Genomic DNA, 27,602 nt, shown 5'->3' with positions numbered 1-27,602 from the left:
TAAACAATTAAAGTCTCAAATCTAATTATAACATATTTCACATCTCAATAGTTTATTTATTTGTCTCAAACGTCACTGGCAGGGTCACGCATGACAAAAATGTTCTGCAAGGACTACCGACAACTGACTGGGTTTGGGTGGTTTGAGTTTTGGTAACAAACACGCCTGGCTATAAACAAGCCCATGCATAAACACAAACACGAAAGAACACCAATGTGTTGCATATACGCGACACCCCAGTATTTTTTTCACATACATCTAACATATTACTTTGCTGACCGGTGTTAAACTGCCATGCATAGGACAGCTTATGACAACGCATCCACAGCCGACTGCAGACATGATCACAGCCCTCCCGGCGTTTAGTCATCAAGGGACAACCTTCACTATGGAGCCCTTCATATTTGACCGACCTCTCGTCTCCTTGGTTGAGAACCCCGAGAAACACATCAACTGTTATATATCGATTTTACCTTCAAGTGTGCTGTTTGTTGCTGACCTTTTCAGCGTTTTGGGCTTGTGGACAACCATGATTAAAAAATTATCTATTGTACAAAGATTTGTTGGCTGCAAGTCCACTCCACCACCTCCTCCTTTGTGGTGCATAAAACTACCTGCGCAGTAATTGTGAATAACAATACTTTGTCCGCAACCAAATCATGCAGAATATTCCCAATCTCATTAGATCTCAAAAGCTAAGCAGGCTTGAGTCAAATGTTTGGATGGGTGATCACAATGCACAAACACGGTGTCATGGTGAGCACAACACGGCAATGACGCAACATCCATTCATATACTGTAGTATGTGCCAACACCTGCTCCACGCCCTTCATTAACCCGCACTGACCACCATCGCAAAATATGGTAAAATAACCGGCACAAATGGGCCTCATCCAGTAGTGGCTTAGCAAAAGGGACGTAATACTTTTCACCTTTCTTTGGGGCCGTCCAAGCATAACCCAACCATTTGCGTCAGAACCAAGCATGTCTGCCTCCCGACTACCAACTGCTTATGAAAAGGAGCGACAATTGCTGATTTGAACAGAAAGACAGTCTGGCCTTGGACCTTTGCTTATCCCACGTAGATACTGGCAGATACTGTACTCTTTACACACTTTTTTTTAGATTGAACTTTATCAATAACATTGAAAACATAAACCACACAATTGTCCAACATATAAAATATGTACTCTATGGGCATCATGTTATACAAAAGCATCTGTAGTTTATTATATCACTGGGACACAAAGTTTCATGTATGTTTGTTAGGACACTGCTCATTCAAGTTGGTTTCTCCCTGCATGGTTCAGCAAGTGACACACCAGAGTCAAATCACGTTTGACCAATACACTTCACATAATGATATAACTTAAATGGTTTGGAGGCAATTTCATTCATTGCCCTCTAAGGAAAAACTACTTTGAAACTGCATGTATTATTTGAGATTTACAGTGACTAAAAAGCATTTTTCATATATTGTTCCAACAATGATCATGTTAGCATTAAAACAATTAACCTTAAAAATTCATGCACACGTCGCTCCATCCTTGTAATATACACAGGGAGGTAAATTCACTGTTTGGTCTGTTATAGTGTATAGTATCGGTAAACAAAACTATTTGGAGAAGCTGCGTTTGGCAGTTGTACACAAGCACAAAAAACTAAAACTCAACAAATTCATCAATATAGCACTGCCTGAAAAGGAAATACAATAGGCGACGTCTTGGGGAAGGGCCCTTCTTCATAGCACGTTCAGGGCCACTGCCCCATGACATTGCCTGTTAAATATATATTTTACATTATACATTTTTACAAATGATTTCATATTTGAAGAGTTTTATTTATGAATGTGCCGAGGTGTATATTTTTTGCTACACATTCGTCAGTTCACACTACAAGTAGGTGACATCAACTGCTGACAACTACAACTGTGGTGTGGACTGCACGGCGTAATAATACAAATCACCTGGTTAAACAGTAACTGCGATATTTTACACGTACAGTACTGGAAAAGCGCAGATGATATACAGCCATTTATTACAGTTAATAAGTAATCTGCAACAGCAACGGGAAAAAGCAATTCACAGGAATGAAGCGAGGCTGGTAATTTAAATGCGATGTAGCACACCAGGAATTTCACTTGAAAAATGAGCACCGAAACCAAATAAGCCACTAATGTCAAGACCATTATTAAGTGTATCACTCTTTATATGCAAACATATCCCCATTACATTCTCACATAAAGATGGCAACTTGATCCATAGACACGTAAAATGATAAAGCAATGCTCCAAGTTAGCTCGAAAATAATGAAATCAAACCCATCACGACTCGGCAAAAGATGTGGATGTGTGGGCACGACAGCTCTCAAAGATGAGCGCACTGGGGGCCGTAAGCCATCTGTTCACCAATTCCGCCAGGTTCGACGCAGTTGTGTGCACTCAATGTTTAATTAAAGAAGGATGAACACCTCAACTTGACTGCCGTAATGAATTTGGGGATTTATGCTATCGACTTGGGGACTTCTCCATAATTTACTTGTGACCCTGAAGAGTAAGAGTCTTTTTATTGTATGTTTCTATTTCCTTCTTTTTCCTCCTTTAACGTGCTTGCGGACACCGGAGGCGTCCTCCGCATCATCCAAAACCTGTTCCCTCGGCCTCTTCTTTTTCCCATCGGTTTCCTTCATTTCCTGCAAAAAGAAACAAATGGTAAAGGTGCAGTCCTGTAATTGCTTGCTCACTACAGAACTAAAGGAAGTTCCTGCAGAGGCCATCTAGAGGGTATGTGACTTATCCTTTGACCTATTTGACCTAGGCTTTCATGCTGGGCCAGATGTTTTGAAAGAGGGGGGTGTGTAACCACACTTAAATCACCATCTTGTCAATCATCAACTAACTGTGGTGTAGTATGGACGGATACGTAGGATTAGAGAAACTTGCCCATTGTTTATACAGACACATCAGATCGAACTGGTGACCTGTGGAAATCAAGTCCAAAGTGCCGCCTCTTACATAAGAGTAGCATACCTGAGAAAAAAACCCCAATATGTCCTTCAGTCCTAAACAAAAGTTGACAAAACTGAAAATGTTTTAGGTTACAATAAGGCACGTGAACACAATGAACTGACAACAATAGCATTTTTATCAAATGCACTAAAGGCCGACTGCTGTTTTACATGTTGCACAATTGATGGAAAATAAATTACAGAGTGTATAAACCACATCTCTACAAATATCACTGAAAGCAAATGACCATATCATTAACTGGGCCTATTTTAATAACATTTAAACAACGACAATCACCTGTATCATGTGTTCATTTAAGTATATGGCAGTGTTACAGGACACCGCAAGTCATAACGTTGGATAGGTAGCTATAGTTACCATTCTTGGTATAAAACTAATCATAATAACCATATTATAAACGTACTGGGTAGATTTAACACTGACCAAAACTGTCTAAACACAAACCATTTTGGATATCACTTAACATAGGCCTTCAACACCTGTAAAAAAATGCAACCATCTCTTCAACATTGAATTTGTCTTTTAACAATGAGCAGTTTTCAACAACACAATTGTACAAACGCCAATATTTTTTTGCGATAAAAAAACAAACAAGGCAGTACACGACGTACCATACGAGCAAATCTCTGGGCTTCGGATACCCGCTCTGTCAGCATCATCACCTCCTCCTCGTTGGTGGGGAAGGCAGGAAGCTTCTTTCCAATGAGATGCTCGATACGCTGAAACAGCTCCACATCGTACCTTCACCAAACGACAAATGCATCACCAGAACAAGAAAAAAGTGCAATTAACAATGCAACAGAGGGTATTAATAAATGTATAACTAGCATAGGCCAAACCCATATTTGAAGCTTTTCGAATAAATCACATGTTCAGGTTCCAAGTGCCATCTACTGTAGAAAGTTGTAACTGCCTCATTCTGTATAGAGGCAATTTTGGATGCTTTGAAGCGGCCATTGAGAATGTTCGATGGGGTAATTTAAGTTCATAATGACTAAATGTTCAATCCTTACATGTTGCACTCGTTAGTACTGATTGCACATCCTTGTCTACACCCACACCAATTATTTGAGTAAAGTTATAATTATTCCTGCTCAGGCCTCTTGACAAATTATGTTACAGGTGAACATTTAAAACCGTTAATTTAAACACCTCAACTACCAGCAACACAAAGGAGAAGCCATAAAAACTTTTTTAGCAACCAAAACTTTATAACTTATGAAATCTAACATTAATTTCTATAGCTCATATCAAACAATTACATACCAACAGGTGTGCAGTTATAGGCATTTAAAAGCCTCTTGGTACAAGTCTTACTATTTTATCTGCACAAGAAACCAGACAGGAGTGGCATTGGCACTCTGCCAAAATGCATTTGCACTGCAGCTGCGTCAAGGTTCACAAACACTTACTCTCAATTGTTGAACATTGAAAAAGGCTTTTGATTCTTGGGAGCAGCAACTTACTGTGACACGAATGTGATGGATTTTCCAGACCGGCCTGCCCTTGCAGTTCGACCCACCCTGTGAATGTAGTCCTGAAAGAAAACACAGGTGTCCAATGCCACAGCTTAGGATATAATGTTAAAAAAGACACCTCTGATTAGCACGGTTGGCTACGTGTGTGGTGGAATAAGTTCAACATACATACAATGTCTGATGGAATTGCCTTAGCTCCTTCAACTAACGTAACAGCACAATGGTTTATTTCCGAAATGCAAATACAACCACGTTATGCTATTTCTAATGAGCAGAATTCTTGTAACTTTATTGTGCACAACAGTGGGTTCTATATGTAGGTGTCAATGCAAAATATTTGTCATGTAAAATTATTTTTGTAGTACTGTACACTTTTAATGAAAAAATGTATCGTACAAAGTCGCCAGAGGGAGACCAATCTATGGGAATTAAAATCAATGTTCAACGGCTACGTGTAATTAGTCTACTTTGGAAGTGCATGCTGAAAACACCCTTGCTATGACAGTAAAGAAAGACGAAGCCCAGGAAGAAATATTATCTAGTAGTGATGACATCTGCCAAAACACTCTATGGCCTTTTGTTGAAAACTGAGAAGAGACCAAGGCAAGTGGTGGAGTGTAACTGAATTTCCACGCAGGCTTAGGGCTTGGCGCTTGAAATGGCAAAGTGGTGAGCGGTGTGCGCAGGTGGGACCCCACCTTGGAGTGAGTTGGGATGTCAAAGTTGATGACCACGTCCACATGCGGGATGTCCAGCCCTCGGCTTGCAACGTCCGTCGCTAACAGAATGGAGCGAGCCTTGCCCTTGAATTTGTTGAGGGAGCCCAAGCGCTTGTTCTAAACACATTTCCATTCAATCATTCCTTTAGTTAAAGTCAAAACAGATACCTGGTTAGATTTGTTTTTTACAAGAAGCAAGTTAATGTGAAATGGTGAAGGTATAATGAATACAAATCAAACATTTGACATCTGCATTACTGTTCCACTACAAATGCATTGAACAATGTATATTATAATAAAATCAATGGTAAGATCAAATGTAAAGAGAACAATTTCCATTCATCACGAGCAATCCATCCATTTTGAAAAAAAGTTACTGAATGCCAGAGTTTAGGATATAATACTAAAAGCGACATCAATAAGTCTGATGGAAATGTCTGTCCCTCTGTCCTGCCTTCCTGACAGCCACCAAGCTACCCAGGCTTTTTTTCTAATATAGTATTATAGTATGGTAAGGTATCCCATGCATTTGTGCGGAATACACGGCTGAGGTCAAGGGTGAGCACGGGGGAAACGCCGTGGGATGCGTTTGACGTGGTCACCGCTCATGCGATCTTCCCCACCCCACGTGCCAGCCAGCCAGGCCGGAAGCCAGCCAACCAGCAAATGTTTTTCTAATATCGTATATTACTGCAATGTTATACTTTGTATATTTACGTTTAGTAATATGTTCATCAAAATTACCTTATAATACATGCACTGGGAATTTTATTTTAGCAGAGCGAATACTGCTTGGAAAAAAACACACAGTCGGCACTTGTATGGGCCTGTCACTACAGAATAATAGGTAGCCTGGGAAGTGGGACAAAGCTTGATATTTACTTTGAAAGTGCTGAAAAAACATCTTCATCAATCAAGGTACCAATAGCATTTCACTGAACAAACAATGATCTCAAATAGAAAACGTCTTGTGCGTGTGGGTTGGTACTTTGGATAGATTATACAAGGGCTGGCCCAACTTCCTGACCCTGCCAGCTGGATAACAAAATCTTCATATAAGACATGTGGGACGATCATATGGGGTGGTCACGTGGCCAGTTTGCTCATGCTGGTTGGCTACGAAGTTCAGAAATGGCCTGGGAGTGTTGATGTCTGGCTCGGCTGTTAGAAGCGAGTGGCCCAGGCAGCTACCACAGATATTTCCTGTTTCAAGTAAAATATTTTTTTAAAAGTGAAACTATTTGCTGCATGGTTCTGCATGTGGTACGGGAGTTGTGATTGGCCACCCCTGCATTATATTACAGATTTTCTTTCAGCAATGGTTTAAATGTAAACATTTCCATTTTTGACATAGGTAAGAGCCTGTTCAGGTGCACGTCAAAAATATCTATATTTATAAGTGACATTTTAAACGCCACTGATATGCAAGTTTAAAGTTTTCAGTTTCAGTTTCATTTATTTGGTATAGCCCTGCGAGCCATTCGGCTCTTGAATCGGATGCAACCGCAACAAACAAAAAACAAAAACATGAACAAGAAAACATCTTAAAGTGACTATGCGCAAACAGAAAAATCCAGGAAAAAACTGCAAAGTCTTCCAGAAAAAAAGCACCGTACACCAACGCTGTGCAAAAATCCCAGTGGGATGCAAGTCAAACAACAACAACAACCACAAGACAACTTAGATTAAAGCCATCATTCCGTACTACAACAAACAAACATGGCCAAACCAAAAAATGTGCCATATACTAAAACAGAATAACATCTTCCAGTGGTGATATACATTTGTCAAAATTGGTTAATGCGACGGCCAGGAAGTAACCCGCCCAATCTAGGCAGTCTGCAATATGCAGCAGTCACCTCTGCCGTGGAAAGAGAGTAACATCTCATACCTGGCTCATCTGCCCGTGCAGTGGGATGGCTGTGAAGCCCAGGTTTCGCAGGAGCAGAGCTATGCGCTGAGTGTTGTTACACGTGCTGCAGAAGATGATGAACGAGTTTCCCGCCAGCTCATTGAGGATGTAGACCAGGTAAGAATCCTGCCAAGTAATATGAGGGTTCCACAGCATTCATTAAAACACACAGCATTACGTTCATACAAATATCACACTGGTTTCAGGTCAGCATCAATGCTCAGCATGATAAACACTAAACATGCATTTCTATTGCAGAAAGGGAATTTGATATTGCTCATTTAATTGCATCAGACATACCAATATGCATGTGTAACAGTTAATTCAAATTCAGCCTGACATTGTAGTGTTCAATAATTGAAAAGACGTCCTTCCAACATTGGAATATACAGTAAGCTTCTGGCTCACTGGACTAACAGAGAATAGAGGAGGGGGCAGGGGGAGATCTGATCTGGCTAAATGGATTTTCTGGATATGTGTTCACACATTAATATAAAAAGAAACATACCCGTGAGCCTACCTCACATCTACATTTAAAAAAAAAAAATTTCATAACATTTCAAATGAAATATTTTTATTTAAACTAGATAACTACAATACACACTATTGTATAATGTTGAGTTATGTACTCATCACTGATACAACGCAGCTGTGTTCATGCCCTTGGCAAAACCAATTAATCACTGAGGTTAGTGTCACTGTATAACACTTAAAAGTAAAAAAAAACTAAATTAAACACTAACCTTAAAGTTTACTACTTAAGATTACACAACTGTACATCACATTACACTGAATATAATTGGTCATTATTCTCATCATAAGACCTGTGTTGCGTGCATACCTGATAAAAGAATTGGCCTCATAGGCATATGAAATTGCCTATATGCAGGGTAAATTTTTAGATTGCAGAATTTTATATTTTCCCCGACCCATATATTGGTCTAGTCAGCCGGTGGCTTACTGCGATGATTAAATAAATCTGATATGAACACCAAGTCTTGTTCCAACACAATTACACTATTTTCACATACTGGATGAAAACACCTTGGTGTACTCAAGCCTGTCATGTTAAGCATGGTGTTTCACAAATGAGTGTTAAAAGTATCAAATAGGCTTAAAAACTTCCTGTTGGCAGACGCTTTTTACACAACCAAGCAAATGTCCACCCAACATGCGATATAGCATAATAATGTTAGTCACTGTAAATATATTAAATACAGGAAAACCTTGCCCAACAAAGCTTTATCGATTGCGTTATTTTGGCTTTACACGGTTTACCTAATGGAGGTTTGTTTTCCAGAACACGGGGCGATGTTTTGGCTATGCATGGTTTGACGTTGCTAAGAATCTCATCCCCGCGTCAAAAAGTAGTGCCGTGAGAGAGCTAGCATCCATTGTAAGGTGAGAATTAATTGACTGTGAGAAATATGTATTTAGCATGTTTTTGCGTGTTTTTTTCACGTGATAATGTAACACTCAACATACATTGCCGCATGCATCTAGCCGTCCAGTCGGAGGACATTAGTCACACGGATGCCTAGATTGCAAATGAATAACGTTCAAGTGACGGTCTCAGGAGCGAGTGTCAGGCTGGGAATTCAGTGTCGGGGTGAGCGTTGGGTGCGAGTGCTGCTGTGCGGGAACAGTAATGGAGACGGGGGATTAATGTTGAGGTGATCTTGAAAAATAAAAAGCACACACAAGAAATGGAAAGCTACTCAACATCCTTTAGTACAATGACAAGGGTGGAAATCGTGTAGAATTAAGTAAACAAAGAGGAAGGGGTGATGAATTTAGACCCAGGAATGCAACCCTGTTTTTCATGAGGTCTATTATTTGTCAAATGCGATTTTTCCCAACACAGCATTTTCCAGGAGCGTAACCCCTGCATTCAGAGAGGTCTGCCTGCAATTGAAATGTACCTTAAATTTGGCTGGAATGAAGACGTAGTATTGCTGCAACTTTTCTACAGTCTGGTATTTGGTAGAGACAGAACACTTCACTGGCTCTTTGAGTGCTGCCCGCTGCAACTTCTGAACCTAGAGACCAGGGACAAACACAAAAGTAATGACGGATTTCATATTGAAAAAAATATACGTTTATATATTTTTTGTTATAATCTGAAGGCATATGCTGCATGTACTGATAATTACTTACTTTTTTAGTCATTGTCGCTGAAAACAGGTATGTTTTTCTCTCCTTTGGAATCACCTTCAAAATTTTGTCTACCTATGGAATGAAAGATATAAGTGAATCATAAGCATTGACTGTGCACAGTTGTTCACCAAGGCGAAATACACCCAGGGGTAATATGTAAATGCAAAACACTACACAACATTTCAGATAATTATTAACAGCTCTATATTTATTTTGTGTCATGATACGAATGGCAATTACCAAACTATATCTGAAATCACTGTTTAGCTATTATTTCAAAACAGCGAGGAAACTCACTTATTGTTTTTTGTTTGCAGGCTTGGCACAAGTTCCCCCTGGCAGCCTCATCAGGCTAGCCTGGCAACAAAAGCAGGCTCTTCAAGTGAACCGCTGGCTCTCTTTGAGAAGCAAGCTCCAAGCTTTCACCCAGGCCACCCTCGAAACCAATTGTGACCACACAGTGCAGAAGCGAGACCGCGTGGCCCATTGCTTCCCTCTCTTAGTTCAAAATAAATTTTCTCGGGATAATCTAATTGTACCCACTCTAGCATGAAACATTGTTTAAAGCAAGTTTCTTTTTAATGATTTCTCCTGGCCATGAAAGCTAGGGAGGGAGAAGAGACAAGTGGAATGAAGTTGGGAGTGGCTGAACCCACAAAAGCCATGTGGCTCATGAAGTGAGGGAATTAATGGTCCCAGGACTATACCTGGGCTGCTGAGCATCGTTGTTAGTTGTTCTAGAAACTTGATATGAAAGTAGAACCAAAAAGGCAATGATTGATCTGTGGCTTCTGGCATGAAACAAAGAAGTAAAAATTGTGTAAAACAATAAACCAACCTCAGTCTCAAAATCCATATTAAGGATGCGATCAGCCTCATCCATCACCAAGTATTTAAGGGCACGGATGTTGAAGCCCTTGGTATTTTCCAGGTGGTCCACCAACCGACCAGGAGTTGCTGGAAAGCACGAGTCAATCAGTCAATATTAAAATATTACTGGGACAAGTTGACTTATTTCGCATAATTTTTGTCAATTGGAGATTTGGTGTATTATCAGGTATACCAAATATTGACTTGCAGCTGTTTGACGCTTAGCACATCATGATAATTTTCATGTAAAAGCTCTTTACAAGGTATCAACAAGGAATTTTTCACATTTTTCACACTGAATAAAATACTTACCATGGCTTAAATGTAACACTCGGGTAAGCAACAAATTAGAAGAAAAAATGTCCAAGTGGAAAACATATGGCAATTAAAATAACTAGTTGATAAAGCTTCATATGAACCATATAATGTGAACAATGACGTTGCTTATTTTTCTTTATCAATACGACAAAGCTTTTAATAGCACAGTATTAAACACTTACCGATAATTACATGAGGTTTCTTGGCCAGGGCTAGGGACTGTGACATCATATCAATACCTCCAACCACCACAGCTGTGAAAAAAAACATGCATTGGTGAGATACAGATATTATCATTTGGTGGAATATGCCACCAATTTAAGTTCGAGCAATTTTAGTTTGACTTAAAATAAACATTATTTAACTCATATATACACGTATAAACAACCACAGCATATTGGTGTTTGCCAACAGTTGATAAATATGAAGGTATTATTGATTTTTTGTTGATAAAGTTACCAACCTGATTTTATGCCGATGGAGGAGCCCAGGGCCTCAAACTGCTCAGAAATTTGGAAGGCAAGTTCTCGCGTGGGTGTGAGGACAAGCGCAAACAGCCTTTGTGGCGCGTCCAGCAAGGCCTGTAGAATAGGCAGCGCGAAGGCCCCCGTCTTCCCAGAGCCTGTCTCCGCGAGACCGATTATGTCTTTCCCTGAAATAAGTGACACAGTGCACACCGCTGCATCGATAATATGTTCAAAGATTCATGAGAGGTTGAAAACGCAAAGGTCACTATGACATACCATACTTTTTATATTTGCAGTGCAGAATAAACCAGTACATTATGAAACCCTCGCTTTTTGCAACTGACCAAACCACTTATCCGCTGCTCCACATTTAAAACACACTATTTAAGCAGGAATGTATTTGGACAATTATTTATCTGGTTGTAGAGCCAGCAAAGGAAACTATACATGCAGTTACGCTTTTTTTATTGCAGCATAAAAAAGTTGCCAACTAAAAGTGTCGAGTGCGTGTTATGCACCGTTTAATAACACAAAATGAATTCCCAAACTTCAAAACGATGCCCTACCCTGGAGGGCCACGGGAATGGCTTCCACTTGAATCTTCGTGGGCTGCTTCCATCCTAACTGCTCGCACGCCTCACACAACACCTCTGTGACGCCCTAGGGAAACAAACCGACAGTTACATTAACTGTGCAGTATTTCTCACACTTTTATAATACAGTATTGTTGAGTTACATACATTTGATGTCATTATTATAAATATACGGCATTACAAAACCATTCAAGATGATACAAAATTAGCCGATTTATTCCATTAGTTGTATTGATATGTTTGCTTACAATTAACGTGTATGAGTTTAACGCTGATATTTTATGGTGTCGGTGATGTGTACCTTATTGCAGTAAATGTTTTTATCTCAGTCTCTCATCAACCCGCACTGACCAAAGCGGTTAAGTAATGCATTCATCTTGTAGATTGCCAAAGAGATGTATCGCTGTTTGTATTGTTTGTTGTTGTAACTTTCTGACCCGTCCCGAGTGGACGCCTGTGAAAAAGAGCTTTATAGCTCATCGGATTTATCGGGTTTCTTCTTCAGCCGTCTGGAACGCTCTTCATTCCGAATTCAAAATTGAAAACTAATTTGCTTAGAACTGCTTTGTGTTTAGTTTGTTGTCCTTCAACACCTCCGATGAGCACGGTTGCTCACGTAGCGTGCGAAATAAGTTGAACACACATACAAATAAAGATTCTGATGGAATAGCATCCACTTACTGTACTTTACAGTACTGCCATCTCGTGGCCACCTCGCAGCCTATGCCTAGGCCGCCAAGATGTGATACCACAGCGAAAGCAACGAACCTACTCAACAATCGCGCAAACCACCAACAATAACGCCTTCTTAAACGTCCAGAACATCACTCAAACTCTGCCACGGGGACGGTGGCGACCAGCAGAGCGTTACAGAGCAATAAACGCAGCGGCCCGCAACGCGATCACCAACCATGCTGCGCGCACACCGCCTAGGCACGAGGCCCGAATGGGCGCCTTGAACAACAAAACCACAGCGACAAAGTGAGGATAAGAGGCCACTCACCAGCTCCTTGAAGGTCTTCGCCTGCTCGGCGACCTCCTCCTCTACCGCCTCCTCCTCCTCCTCGCTCGCCACCGCCTCCACGCTCTCCTCAACGGGCGCCGCCATGCTTCTCGTGACGTCACCCGCTAGAGTGACATGACCTCATCTCACCCCTCACGTAAATTCCGAGGGGGATGACGTCACCGCCGCCCTGGGGCTTTGCTGAGAGGCGAGTTCATATCCCACGGAATCGATTTTGAGTCGGTCGCAAAGGAATCGATAATTATTCGTTGATGTCGCGTGTTTTTTTCATCGACACGCATCGGATTCGATTTAGGAGACTTAACCGCACGGGTTATTGACGTCATGCTCCGAGTGTTTTTTTTATCTATAAACCTTCACATTTTTTAAAAATAACATCTTAATCCCACCGAGCTATATAGCTCTTCTTCAGAAGCTACACTGCCACAAATGACTGATCATGCAACCAAATACTGTACTCCTAAACGCACGATGTTTCTATTCCTGAACGGGGGAGAGAGACAGTCAAACTCCAAACATGTAGGTAAAAAATAAAAAGAATAATAATATTAACTATTTTTTTTTATAAAAAAAATTTTTACATACGCGACTTTACCGAAAAAAACCTAAGAGTATGAATCCTTGCAGTCACGAAAGCTTCAAATCTAGAATCCGAACATGTAAAGCAGGCGTCAGGGTCGTGGTCGAACCCACGACCTCCTGCGTACCGGGCGAGGTGGTGAACATCTCCTCTAGCCACCGTGGAGGGTTGTTGGAGATGGCTCTGGTGGAGCAAGACCAATACGCCAAGCGGCCAGCTACAAACAGCCCGATTGAACGTTTGAATGGCATGGGCTCAATACGTTTCTGTGAATTGGGCACGGTTAAGAGGAACTTGTGGGGGGGACGATGATGGGAGGGAGTTCCAAAGTGGACACATGCGAGGGAAGAAGGGGCCGTCCATAAATGACGTCACGCACCTAGGGGGGGGGGTCAAGCATTTGTGACGAGGTGGGGTGAGAAATGTGACGTCCCATCAAAATGCGCAACTTTAAATAAATATAGGCAACACTTTTACTTAATTAAATATACTTTTTAATAAGTGTTTTCTCCTACAACATCAGAGTGCAGCGCCACATTAATTACGCCGTGTGACGAGGGAGGGGGGGGGTAAAAAAATCGTCCAAAATCGCGTGACGTCATTTATGGACGACCCCGAAGCAGAAAGTGAAGCGCAGTGCAGTGTATCGATTGAGTGTGTGGGTAAGTGGTTGAGTGACGTCACCTTGCAAAGGAGTGAGCGAGTGAATGAGTTGGTGAGTTGCTTGTGACTTGCAGTGAGTGCGGTGGGAAAGTAGGTGGGCGAGTTGTGTGCGTTTGTTGTGTCGTGGTTGTTGACCACGGTGTTGAGACGACACAGCATTGCAGACCGAGGCATCAATTGGGTTGGAGGAGTCAAGGAGCGAAATTCGTGGAAGCTGATCATGGTTGGTGATGGCCACCGAAATAGATTGGGACTCTCTCCAAACCTGCAAATTCCACAGGGTGGATCCATGTAGCCTAGGTAATACTTCAGCCTGGTAGTGAAGATGGAAGATAAATAAACATGAATAAATATGAATATAATACGGTTGACTCACGAAGATAATTTGGTTGTTTTTATTATTACACGCTTTTTATTAACTCACTCTGTTGTTGCATCCTCAAATATTGTAACTCAATTTTTACCCACTTCCCAATGTGGTATCGACAGCAAACTTGGTATACTTATGTCATACTGATGACAATACTATATTCTATCATTAAAAATAAAGAAGAAATATTTTTAAATATTATTTTCTATGTTATGCTTCGGCTTGGGTCTAATTGTCCACGCTCAACTGACGGCTGTAATTGACTTCGGCCCCTTACGTTATGGCAAGCTTCGGGGCCACTTCCTTCCATTACTAGTACGGTACATTTCATTAAAGCGTATTTAAAAAGATTTTTTATATTACTTGTTTTCCGTTAATTTGCGTATGCGATATCTAATATGAGGCTCCCTCCAACTCGCACGGCTAAGAGCACAGCAATAATCAGGGCTTCAATCTTTGAAACGCACCTCAAACATCATTTGTCATAAAACGATAACGGCAACCTTACAAATAATTCCCCAAAAATGTAACCACTTGAAAGACATGTGAGTCACTAAAAAATGCTCATAATCGGAAAGGCTCGCTTGATAACGTCAATGATTTAAAGTTATGTGGCAGGAAAAAACGTCGAATACAGTATATGTGACGTGAGTTTTTCTAGCCGGTAGTTTTTATTTTATTATTACATTGGAACAAAGAGAGCTTTGAACAACCCCCCAAAAATTTCAAATCTTAAAAGAAAAAGATAACATCGACAGATACGCTTTCCATTGTTTAACAAAACTCTCAGAGGATGCCAGTGCAAGATAATGTATTTAAACCCATGAGCAGGGAAAATATTAATATACCGCATGTGAAAAGCTGCAGTTAGCTCGTGCAGTGGTTCATTTCATTCTCGCCGCCGAGTCCAAATGGTTTATTGTTAAACGTATTTTACAGTCATAATAATGTTGCTAAGTCTCACAACAATGTGAGTTGGGCCGTGAAGTGGGGTAATTAGCCAATTCCATTATGGGATTGTGTGTGTGTGTAATGAAATGCTGTATTCATACTTTACCGAGAAAAAACCCAATGGACACGAGAACACAGCACTCAACTGTGCACACAGGTTCACAACCCATTTGCTGTACTGTCACCTGGTCACATCAAGCAAGTTAGTGGGTTTCAGAGTTTCACAAATTTACATGGTCGACCGCAACCAACCTTTTCCTTCAAATTGCTACAGACATGCAGTACCACATACATCGTGTTTGCATATTCTTTTTTGTTACTCTATTTAACGTTAACAAACCGTTAGTAAACGGACGTAATTATATCCAAGATTTACAAAGCCAATATATTTATTCATTAAATTGCATTTTTAAAGGAAGGTCATGTTCATATCTAATGAATGCTCCTCGAAAGTTTAATTACATTTAAAATGTGCCCTCCACATTTTTAAAGGCCAGATTGAGCATTCCCAAATGCCAGCGCCACATGTTTAAATTTTACATAGAGGCTGTGTAAACACATCACTTTGAGATCATGAAATGTAAAGTTGCATACTGTAATACCTCGATATACGAAGTAGATGCGTTTCTGGAGCTTCGTTCGTATATTGGAATTTCGTTTCTTGAATAACTTATAACAGTACTATGAGGATGCATTCCCAGCTTTCGTAGCTTACCATGTCATTCTATAAACACTGTATAACTTACCATTCATATTGTAAACAAAGACATTCTATATTGAAAATGATATTTTATACTGCCCAGTATTAAAATTGATAAATAAAATAACCTCGTGAAAAAAACATGATTGCATTATTTTTTTCAGTGGATTTATTTGTTATTTTCCTTTATTTTTAGCTGTATAAAATAATGGGAAAGAAATCTAAATTTTATTATACCGAAACTTAATTGATCGAATATATGCATTTCGAAAAAAACCCCATCAGCATTCGCATAGTGGTAAAAATACCCTCTTTTGTGATTTATGATCAGATAAATATTTTCTTTGGAATTTAAGACCTTCACATATGTAAAGAAGCGTACTCTTTCAAATTATATTACAAATGCTTTAATCTCCATGTATACATTGACAAGCTTTGGAATTGTCCTACATCATTATCCATTAGTGTCCATCACAGAAAACTGTCACAGATATCAACAGCTTGGGGAAGTCTCCATCCAGCAGGGGACTGATGATGGCTGATGATGACATCACTTCCAAGTGACTAGGAATCAATGCTGAGCCAGTTCAAAGTGGCTCAGTGACAAAAGCATCAATCGCTAGGTTATTCAAACATGTAAACCCATAACGCACTGGTGGCAGTTACAAATAAGTCTAATATGTTCCATGGATTCGTTGCACTTTCCGATAATGTAACGTAGAACGAGATTCATTCCCTTCGAAGCGCAGTAGAAGAGATGATTTTTGAGAGGCGGTCAAGACTTGTGGTGTCGGAATATCTTGGGCCAGACACTGAGCTGTGAACGTCAATCTATAGTTGACCTCTTGTCAATCCACTGACCTTTTTGTCAACCCACTGCTGGTTGACAACATGCCCACACCGTGCGTGGTGTGTGAAGAGGGTTATTTTATTTGACTATATACTTCAGACTGGTTAAAGCGGGTTGGCATAAGCATATGTATTTTATCCCGCACCTCCGATTAGCACGGTTGGCTACGTATGGTAGCAACGTATGGTAGCCAACGCTATGAGCGTTCTGGGAAATATGGAGTTATAAATTAATTAATAAAGACACGTGCTTAATCCCTGGGTCTGCACTGGGGGTGTGAATGGGAAGTCGTGTTTGTTCACGGGCTTCCCTTCTTCACACGTGTGCAGGGGATTAGCTCGGCTGTCAGGAAAACGAAAAAGTGAGTGCGGCTGAATGTTGCACAAGTGTTCCATCTCTGGGCTGCTAATCTGGATGTCCCATCTCCTTATGAGCTTTAAAGATTTTTCTCACAGTATGATGCTTCACGGATTCAACAAAATTCATCAAACTTCAGTATCTGCCAATCTACTTGTGTTTGACAGTTTAATATGGCATAGCTTGAGAGTACAAATGCTCTTAAGTACGCAATCACGTTAAATCAAGTGAGGACATTGTCTGAACACATTACCTATTGTACATACTTCATTTAATATCGGCTTGCCAATCCACTGCTGGATGAAGGCATACCCCCACCGCGATGGGCTGTTGTTTGACCATATTCCACCATGTTGATTAGTGCGGGTTGGTGAAGCTGGGGGCAGGAGGGGGAGGCAGACATGAACAATTCGGATATCACCACTGAACTGTGACTTAGCATGGTGCACTAACTGATGCGCCACTACTCCACCCCACACTTACCTCAATACAGTATACCTTGATGTTAAGCTTTCATACTGGCTTAGTGAATGATTGGTATTGTAAGATGAACACGTTTCAAGCCACATCGCTTTCAAGCAATGAATCAAAGTTAAACATGAGACTTCCTTCCATGAGTAGCATTCTGACCGAGGGGCCGTCCATAAATGACTTCACGCACCTAGGGGGGGGGGGGGGTTCAGACATTTGTGATGATGTGTGACGAGGGGGGTGGGGTTTGAGAAATGTGACGTCACATCAAAATGCGCAACTTTAAATAATATAGACAACACGTTCTACTTAATTAAATAGACTTTTTAATAAATATTTTCTCCTACAACATCAGAGTGCAGAGGCACATTAAATACTCACTACAATGACAATAGTTTAAAGCCATTTGAAGCATGTTTATTTTTTTGGGGGGGGGGCAGAGCTTTGTGACGTCATATGAGGGAGGGTCTGACTTTTTGTGACACCGTGTGACGATGGGGGGGGGTCAAAAATCGTCCAAAATCGCGTGACGTCATTTATGGACGGTCCCTGAGGCACACATTGGCCGGCAAATGCAACGTACATTAAAAATAAATATATATTTAACGTGGCAGCTCATGAGTTACAGGGTTGTAAATACGTGCTGGTTTTTCATCAGTATCAATTATTCAGCTCAAAGCACGTACATCAAAAGGATCACTGTTACAGTATTGTATATGTTATATCTAATAGGTTCACGTCACCCATGCAGCCAATGGAGGTCATACTACAGTATTCACCGCAACATTCTTAAATGGAATAACAACAAAATTGTTAATACTGTACTAGCTTGTTTGCCCGTCTTAGGACGGAAGCTGTAATATTTACGAAAAACTTGAGCAGAGTATAATTGTATCTTGTGTAAATTGAATGGCAGTGAATCTGGCACAAAACTACGTCATAAAACACCTCACTTCATATCACTGTAGCACTGTATATAACTGACCAATTTTTTTAAAATTCACTGCTCTGACACTTTATTCTCTTTTGTTTTCGGTCGCTGGGGTTGAAATAAATGTGAATTCGATACAATATCTGGAAAATCACCGAGAAATGTCTATTTTACCATAATTTAGAAGCATACATTAGACTTACCTTTTGTCTCAAGTGCTGAAGTAATAAATAAAGACACCAAATCCACTTTGTTGCTGCATATAATTATTTATTAGATTCACTGTCAATAAATAAACGTCAAACTTAAAGCGAATTTGCGAAAAAAAGTATTTCCGCTCGACCTCCACTCTGTGAGTGTAAAAATCCACCCGCTCATGAATATTAATGAAGGGGGGGGGGTGCGGCATGTGGAGTGACGTCACGCACGTTACACACAGACATTCTTGGCTCATTATAGTAGTAATTCATTTTAATGGCTGGGGGAGAGTTGGGAATGTTGTATTAGTTTGCCAAGAACCTGGACTTCAGACCATTAAAAATTATTTTGGTTGAGCATTATACATTTATTCACATCTGCTTACAAGCATTTGATTCAAGCCTTTTTGTTCTTACAGGTGAAGGAGATTGGAAACTTAGCCAAAAAATATTATTCATGACTTTATAAGCTAAGTGTTTTTTTTACAGCATAGCCACTTTTGAAACGGTCTCTGTGAGCCTTGGGCAATAACACTAAACTTTTATGATCCTAATAATACCTCAGTCTGGTTCTATGAGCTCAGGGCATTAGCCTTGAACCATACGGATCCCAAATACGTTTTAGTTTGTGGCCCTCTTTACACTACTCTGTAAATGTATATGTGTACCCATAGTATATTATGTTTAGAAAATGAACAAGAAACCAATGTAACCGAAATAACAAAGACAGCCATTCGTTGTCTCGCAATATTTCGTGTGTTGTTGACATTTTGGTGACGGAGATTAATATTTTTACTTGTGCTACACATTGTATATTCTGGGTCAACTCAAAATGTGAATAGATTCATGGTATAGCTTTATTGGTGTGCTTTTGTTGAAGAAGACTTTACATTCAACAATAAACAACTGATTAGTTGGCACAGGGTCCTGCTGGTGTTAACATTAAATTGAGCAACAGAAGAATGATATGATTGCACAGCTTGGCTTTGAGGCATATGCAGCTGTCCAGGGCCACGTTTTCAGGTATTCTGTGCTGGGATTTCCATAAACTCCTTACATCTTACTATACTATGAACAGTGATGTGCCTATCGAATGTGCAGGCGGTGCAACTGCACCGAGGCCCATGGGCCAAAGGGGCACAGGTGTCAGGTTACAGATGGGAGGGGAAATTGGTTAGGCGTTCGTATCGTATGTCTTGCACTAGGACCCATGCCAATATTGCTATGCCACGGACTAGCAACTCGCATTTTCAGGACGCTAGAAATGTTATGTTCTACTTCAGTGGCACAGAGGTATATAACTCGAGTGTTCACTGTGGCACAGGAATGCCCAATTGTACGCTCAACTGTGCATTTGGCGATCGTATCTAAAGTACTGTTACAGTGGTGGGGACTTACAAGAATTGTAATGTGCGTGCGAAATATGGAAATATCGCCATCATCATTTACGCCTAATCTTATGTCGTATGGTTGGTTTGTTTTGCGTCAGAAAGGTTTTTTGCACTCATTTGATAACAATCTTCTTTGGTTGGTAAATGATGTTGTAAACTGGCAAACTTTGGAACCGAGTATAATACACTCCTAGATCACCCAGCCACCCATAAAGCTATTGCAGATGATAAATGCTGTAGATCTGGGCTATCCAAATATTTAAGTACAGTAATCAATTACTTTACCGATGATCTGTTTACTTGCCTAATTGGATAACACGAAAATAGTTGATTAAAAAAGTCTCACTTCTGTTCCATGTATGCCGCTGGATAGAAGGCGATAGGCAGGTTTGAATGACATAATCGGAATCGCCATTTGCGTCATGCTGGGCGTGGCTTGTAAGGGTTTCCTGCCTTCAGGAGGCAGGATGTGGGGGCATGTACCATTTTAAATGGGCCCGAATAATTGACGACGAAAAAGTAGTCAATGACAAATATTAGGCCATTAAGTGATTTAATCAACTATTTGTCCCAGCTCCATTTATTGCGTAATCAATGTATGTGCTATTCCAGATATATATATGCATCTGAATTAGATGCCTAGACCTATGTTAGTCTTCACCAATGTCACTTAATTAACCACCAAAAGTACAAATTAGTTGATACAAAAAACGGTACTGTTCATTTTGTTGCATTGTGAACATAATCTGTTTTAAGACTGCTCATGGTCTATGCCAAGGAAACCACTTGCCAAATGACGCAAAGAATGACACTTTTTTCCTGTAACGTATATTTCCAGAATTCTCAGCTTCAGTGTGATATGGCATTTCAAAGCAAACAACGCCAAATCTGCCATTCACTATGTACTTTTATTTGGTTTCCACAAATCTATGCGTAATTCAACACAGACAGATACGTGAAAATTCTGCCATAATGGTTACATTTTTGGAACTGCATGTTTTTAATAATAACGTGCAACTGAACGCTATTTGAAATGTGCTAATTGAATAGCCACTTGACAATAGTTGTATGCGTAAATGAGTGTTGTATTGCCATTTTACGCTGTTCATGCCAATTAACTACAGCTTCACGCGTGTCCATGATGCCCAATGCAAAAAAGTAAAAGAAAGGAAAGCAGCTAAGGGAGTATCTACAATAATAGTTTACATTTGTCAGGTGCATTTCATCCGTAGATCGTGTATGGAAAGCAGAAAAAAACCCTGGAATATTGCGTGTCTAACCCATGAGAGCCTTGTAGGTCAGGAGCAGGATCATATACAGTAATGCACTCGGTACTTGACTGGTAGCCAGTGCAAAGACAAGAGAGCAGGTGTGATATGCTCCAGAAACGTCAGTTCAAGCACGTGTCCAAGCTCACACATACGTCCTCTTTGAAACTAGCCAATGCGTAAACATTGCTGCACAGAACAAGTGGAAAATCCAATTTCCATGACAAGAGTGACAGCTTCCATCGTTGATGTGATGCACAAACCAAGTAGCAACCGTGTACTCACTGATTTTTGTGAAGCACATGGAAGTTAATCTCTAACTTGCTACAGAGGTCAAAAGGAACACGTTTACACCTGGATATGAAACAATTATACGTCAGTCACAATAGCAATGGACACGGAGGGGGTGAAAATGCACGTGGGACTGCGGGTTGTGAAGCACCAAGCTGCCAAGCATGCCGTGCCCCAACAATAGGGTTGCGATTTCACACAGGCACAGGTGCCGGTGGTGTAAGGTAGAGCACTCTCTCTCTATAACTCAACACAACCAAGGCAATTCACTTCTCTTCGTGGCTCTTATTTAAACAGCTCGGTTTGACGTCTGTAGCAATGCCCCTTCACAAAGCGTGACCCAGTAAATATGTTTTGCAGATGCACACACATGGCATCCGTGAGCTTTGCACAATGGTTCGTAGATCTCATTGTGCAGACTGGATATAGCGTACTCGAAAATACCTGTGGAATTTCATAGTTTAATACCCACCCCCCGCGCCCAGAGACAATTTTTTCCACACATTCTCATCTAAACATTTTAAAAGTAATTGTAAAGGAATGTTTACATAAAATCCTTATAAGAATGGAGTTAAATATTTTGCTGTTTTTGAACGAGGTCAAAAGTGATAGGTTGTACATAACTCATTGTCAATACATTAGATAAAAAATTAAAATATCCTGATGTTTGAATGAGCAATGGGATAATGCTTAGATCTGTGGTGGCCCTGAGGCAGAGTTGTGCAAAATACATTCAAACGACAAGTTACGTGAAGAAAATTAGTTTCGATACAATATAATGTGGATACAAATTACCAATTACTTTGAGGTGTGTAATTTAGATACCAACTACTAATGTAGTAAAGTACATGCAATTTATACACTGCCCATCTCTGCCCTGAGATAGTGGTGGGGCCAGTTTATGAACAACTACTACACACGTTATTAACCATCGTAAGTTAGCTCTACACAGGTCTAACTAAAACTGAAAATTGCCTAAACATTTAAATATTTGACAACACAATACAGCATAACATAAAACAAAAGAAGTACGAAAAGAACTGACCAGTAACTGAATGCACCTAATAAAGGTAGGTATGTGAGATAAACAAAAAACAAGTTTCATTCGATGACTGCAAGGCAATGGATGAAACCGTTCACAAACTCAGCGTTGCGTATCGCCGTGGATAATCATGGAAGTATTGTTAATATGGAGTGCTCTTGCCAAATAGTTTTTGGAAATTCAGCAACGTTTGATGAAGAAGCCTGACTGTGCTGATGAGACCCAGGAGAACGAAAACCGGTCTCAGTTTACTGCTTGATAATATTTGACCGAGAAAGATAATGGGCTGATTATATGTGAAGAGGCAGAATGGAGTTCTGAAGATAGTTGTCATGCAGATGTGATGTGACGAATTATTGATACCGACCAGTCAGAGTTGCATCTCGCATGGCGAGACTGCATTTGTTTTCCAATCCTAGAGTCTCTGTGTCCTGTTACAGAAGAACGCACTTCACGTACAAGTTACAGCAGGTTTTGCGTGGGTGTTCGTAGCCACGCACACAATCTTTGCATTCCAATCGACAATGTTTTCTCGAATAAATGCCATTTTTTCGTGTAAACGGGGTTCGTGAAATCGATAGCACTGATTTAACCGTTATATGAATGCAACTTGACGGCATTGATCTGGAAGGCCAATATGCTCATGGCCTATTTTTATTCAGACAGTTTGGAGTTCCGCTATTTCCTTTTAAACTTTTACCTGCGTTTCATGAAATAATGTATTCCACTCATAACCATGACACAGCAATTTTCATGAGAACGCAGTTAATGGGACGAACACGTAATGTCACGTATTTTAAGTCACGTGTCGGCCTTAAGGTGTGCTCGCTAACAGCACTGGAGGAGGCTATAAGAGGGCTCCTCCGAGTAGTTTTTCTACCTCGTCAGTAATTAGGTACCAATACCTGTGGACCCATACGGGTTACCCGTATTCTTGTACAACGAAATTGAGTTTCCAGGTCGATACGGCGTACAGCCGTTTCAATACGGCCAAAATTATGTTTTTGTCTATTTGTGTTTCTCCTTTGTGATGGGACTTTGTGGGATGAACGTTGAGATTTATAACGGCACGGGGTGACCAATAAGGTCTGAATTGGTCTGTAATAAGGTAGGGGCACTGATAAGGGGTTGACAGGTATGGTCGGTTCACAAGTGTCCGCATTCACGCGAGCATTGATACGCGTGGCTTGTGTTCGCAGGTGTGTGTGCTCACACGCGCGTGCACTGTACCTATATTCAGACTTGCGTGCGTGTCCACACGTGCGTGCGTGTCCACACGTGCGTGCGTGTCCACACGTGCGTGCGTGTCCACACGTGCGTGCGTGTCCACACGTGCGTGCGTGTCCACACGTGCGTGCGTGCACCTGTATCCACGTGCGGCGCGCGTGTTCACACGTGTGTGTCCACACGTGTGTGCGTGCACCTGCATCCACGTGCGTGTCCACACACGTGTGTGCGTGCACCTGTATCCACGTGCGGCGCGCGTGTTCACACGTGTGTGCGTGTCCACACGTGTGTGCGTGCACCCGTATCCACGTGCGTGTCCACACGTGTGTGCGTGCACATGCATCCACGTGCGTGTCCACACACGTGTGTGCGTGCACCTGCATCCACGTGCGTGTCCACACACGTGTGTGGACACGCACGTGTGCGTGCACCTGAATGCACGTGCGTGTCCACACACGTGTGCGTGTCCACACACGTGTGTGCGTGCACCTGCATCCACGTGCGTGTCCACACACGTGTGTGCGTGCACCTGTATCCACGTGCGGCGCGCGTGTCCACACGCGGCGCTAGATCCGCGCGCTATTGGCCCCTCGCATCAGCCGCGCCGCTTCCTTCTTCCTCCGCTCTCCAGCAACACCGCGCAACATAGACAAAGATCCCCCGGGTAGCCTCGACGGGCTGTTGGGGCAAGTGCTGCATGCGGGCACACGCCGCGCCAGAAGTGCTCATTTGATGCCGAGTCGACCTAGGGGACGCCCAGGACACCGCCAGGTCCGCGGTGCAGCGCGCTGACCCCCACTCACTCCACTCGGTGCCCAACCCGCGCGTCGTCTCGGTTTACGTGGAGGCGCGCCCCGTCGCCTCGAGCCAGCCGGAGGCTGCTCACGCACGCGGGACGGAGAGGGGACACACACAAAGACAAAGATCCCCACCCCACCCCGTGTAGCCTTCACAGACTATTGGGGCAAGTGCTGTTAGCGAGCACCTGTGAGCGGGGGGTGTGGGTGGCCAGCACCACCACCACGCCCTAGTGGCGACGTTTACACACCGCGCCAGGTATTCATTCAAGGCTGAGTCGACCTAGGGGATGCCCAGGACCGGTTCTGATAATCGTCACCGGCGTTGGCCGTGAGCGTGTCTCGAACTCGTGTCGCCGGGGTTTCGTGGCGCGGCGTAGCGCTGACCGCTGCACCACCGCTCCTCCCCCCACAACGCACCACGCACAGCACGAAGCAGGGGACGTCGGGACCACTCCTCGGCCGTAGCCTCCACCCCACCCCACCTCCTCCTTCGCCTCGCACCAACCACCGGCGCGTGTAGGTCACAGAGCCTTGTTCCTCCCTCCCCGGCTTGTCTCGTCTTTTGTACGCCGAGACGCGCGCTGCAACAGGTTTCGTGTGGGCGAGGTGGGTTTGGGGGGTTCTTTTTTGTGCCGTCGAACGCTCCCGCTCGGCTACGCGCACGCGTCCCCCCACGTTCCACATCGAGGGATTTCTCGCCGGCAGTGCATTCCGACTCCGAGCAAGCGGCGGTGGCAAGAGTCGGGGGGGGGGCGAGTGTTGTCGTGAGCCAACAGGCAGCCAGCCAGCCGCAACCGGCACACACACAACAGCAGCGACGAGAACACGAGGAGCGACGCGAAAGGGGTCCGTCGGGGTGGTGCGTTACGACGCGCGCTTCGCTTGAGCTGCCCGTGACCGTCTCGAGATGTCGCTGACAGGCAAAGGTAACGCACTCAACACGCTTACTGCCGGGCTATCGTCCACTTTCTTCTTCGACAACACTACGGCACAGACACACACACCTCTTCTCCGTTCGGCTACGAATGCAAACATTATGCGCAACGCACGAATGTACACTCACACAGGCGCGGCTCGCAACCCGTGCAGCTTTGTTGATTGATGTGCGGTGACGGCTCTAACGCGTTGCGCTTGACACGCGTTATCGGGCCCGCAAAGTTGGTCGCTACTCATGTGTGACACAGGCTGCAAGCTCCCCGTACTTAACTATTTTGTGACCAGCGCGTAATGACAAACCAGCGATGCCTTTAATTGATGGCTTTGTTGGCCATGCCGTTCTCATTCGCTGATCGACAACAGAGCGCGAGAAACCCGACAGCACTCGTCACTAAGACTGTGTGGCCTTATAAGGAAGCGTATATGATAGGCGATGTTTCGGACGATGGCTCTTTTGCATTGCTCTTACTCGCAAAGGCCGTAGCTTCATGTGCTATGAAGAGGGGTTCATTGCCCGAACCGTCGCCTATTATATGCATATTTGCTCATAAGACCTACGCGCTGTTATTTGTGCTTGTGCACCATCACCAGATAATGTGTTCATACACAAACAAAGACTCGCCGAATGATTCTCTACACCTGCCTACCCTTTGAACCGACTCCATAAGCCCCCTGCCATAATCCACTATAATGACTCCCCCACCCCACACACAGCCATTCAATCCCAATACAGAGGGGAGAACACACACACACCCCGGTACTCGTCGTTGTGTCTTCTGCGCTCTTGGTTACTGTTGCAGGCACTGCGGGTCGTGCACCGCACGCGATTTGCATTTGACTGGAGCGAGTTGGTAAACACGGAGAGAGCAGCGTGGAGAGGCAGACAATCCGCGGGGTGCATTGCGCGTGCAATTACAAAGATCCCCCGTATAACCTTAACAGACTGTTGGGGCAAGTGCTGTTTGTGAGCACCTTATGAAGGCCGGCACGTGGCACACGAGGGGTGGGTGGCCAACACGACGCCCGGATGCCTTTGTCTCCCGAGTGGCGATATTTACACACCACACCAGGTACTTATTTTGTGGCTGAGTCGACCTAGGTGAGGACCGGTTTAGACAATCGTCACTGGTGCTGACCTGGAGTGGGAATACAACAAAAAAGTGTTCGCGTAAAAAAGTACGAAAATAACTGACCATTACCTGAATGTAGCTAATAAAGGTATGTGACATTGATGAAAACAAGTATATTCGACGAATGCAAGGCAATGTATATAAAACGTTCACAAAACTCCGCGTCGCGGTGGAAAATCATGGCTGTATTTGATATACGGAGTGCTCTTGCCACATAGCAAATGGAAATCCAGCAACATTTGATTAATAATCCTGACTCTGCTGATGGGACCCAGGAGGAGATCGAAACCAGTCTCGGTTTACTGCTTGATGATATTTGGCCGAGAAAGACAATGGGCTGATGGACTAAACACATCTCATCTATACGCGAAGAGGCAGAATGTTGTTCCGCTGATGGTTGCCATTCAGATCTGATGCGACGAATTGTTGACACCGTCCAGATTCCCATTGATGTCGCGTCCCGCATCGCTAGTCGAACTCAGGTGCGCCAGGTTTGTAGCTCCGTGCGGTAACCGCTGCACTGCCCCCCCCCACCCTATTGTGCGCGTACACACGCACACAAAGACATTCTGCATGGAGCGATCGCAGATCGCATTGTCTCATAATCCCTGTTTATATTGGCGTGCAAGTGTCCGTGCTGTAAGCGTGCATGTCCGTTGTGTTTGACCGGCCGAGGAGGAGAAGAAGAAGAACGCCCTAGAAACATATCTTGGAAAGGTAGGAAGGACATTGGTTCCAATCAGGCAAATTCGGATATCCTAAAATATATACTGGGGATCATATCAGAGAAATGTACGTAATGATAACCAACACAACTACAGTACACAACATAATACAGGATATGGTGCATAGCAACAATAAAATGTACTGCGGTGGTAACG

The 27,602-nt window shown here is 42.7% G+C and overlaps 2 protein-coding genes across 2 annotated transcripts in view; one reads left to right on the top strand and one right to left on the bottom strand.

Moving 5' to 3' along the window:
- Positions 1 to 49: 49 nt before the first annotated feature.
- On the bottom strand, positions 50 to 12,665 carry DDX47 (DEAD-box helicase 47). Its single transcript, XM_078856775.1, has 12 exons — positions 12,546 to 12,665; positions 11,516 to 11,609; positions 10,946 to 11,134; positions 10,665 to 10,736; positions 10,133 to 10,251; positions 9,295 to 9,366; positions 9,060 to 9,176; positions 7,117 to 7,263; positions 5,205 to 5,342; positions 4,495 to 4,565; positions 3,640 to 3,769; positions 50 to 2,691 (listed from the first exon to the last, which is right to left on the bottom strand). Exons 1-12 carry the CDS (start codon positions 12,648 to 12,650, stop codon positions 2,578 to 2,580), a joined length of 1,368 nt encoding a protein of 455 aa, XP_078712901.1. The 5' UTR covers positions 12,651 to 12,665; the 3' UTR covers positions 50 to 2,577.
- Positions 12,666 to 25,157: 12,492 nt separating this feature from the next.
- LOC144932567 (dual specificity mitogen-activated protein kinase kinase 6-like) overlaps positions 25,158 to 27,602 on the top strand; it is a 62,522-nt gene continuing 60,077 nt past the window's right edge. Inside the window, exon 1 of the mRNA XM_078856773.1 lies at positions 25,158 to 25,581. Within this exon, the coding sequence (XP_078712899.1) occupies positions 25,563 to 25,581 (19 nt within the window). The 5' untranslated portion in view covers positions 25,158 to 25,562. The remainder of the gene's footprint in view (positions 25,582 to 27,602) is intronic.

The sequence above is a fragment of the Lampetra fluviatilis genome, chromosome 5 (genome assembly GCF_964198595.1).
Source record: "Lampetra fluviatilis chromosome 5, kcLamFluv1.1, whole genome shotgun sequence".
Lineage (NCBI taxonomy): Eukaryota > Metazoa > Chordata > Hyperoartia > Petromyzontiformes > Petromyzontidae > Lampetra > Lampetra fluviatilis.
This window is presented reverse-complemented; position numbering and strand designations above follow the sequence as displayed.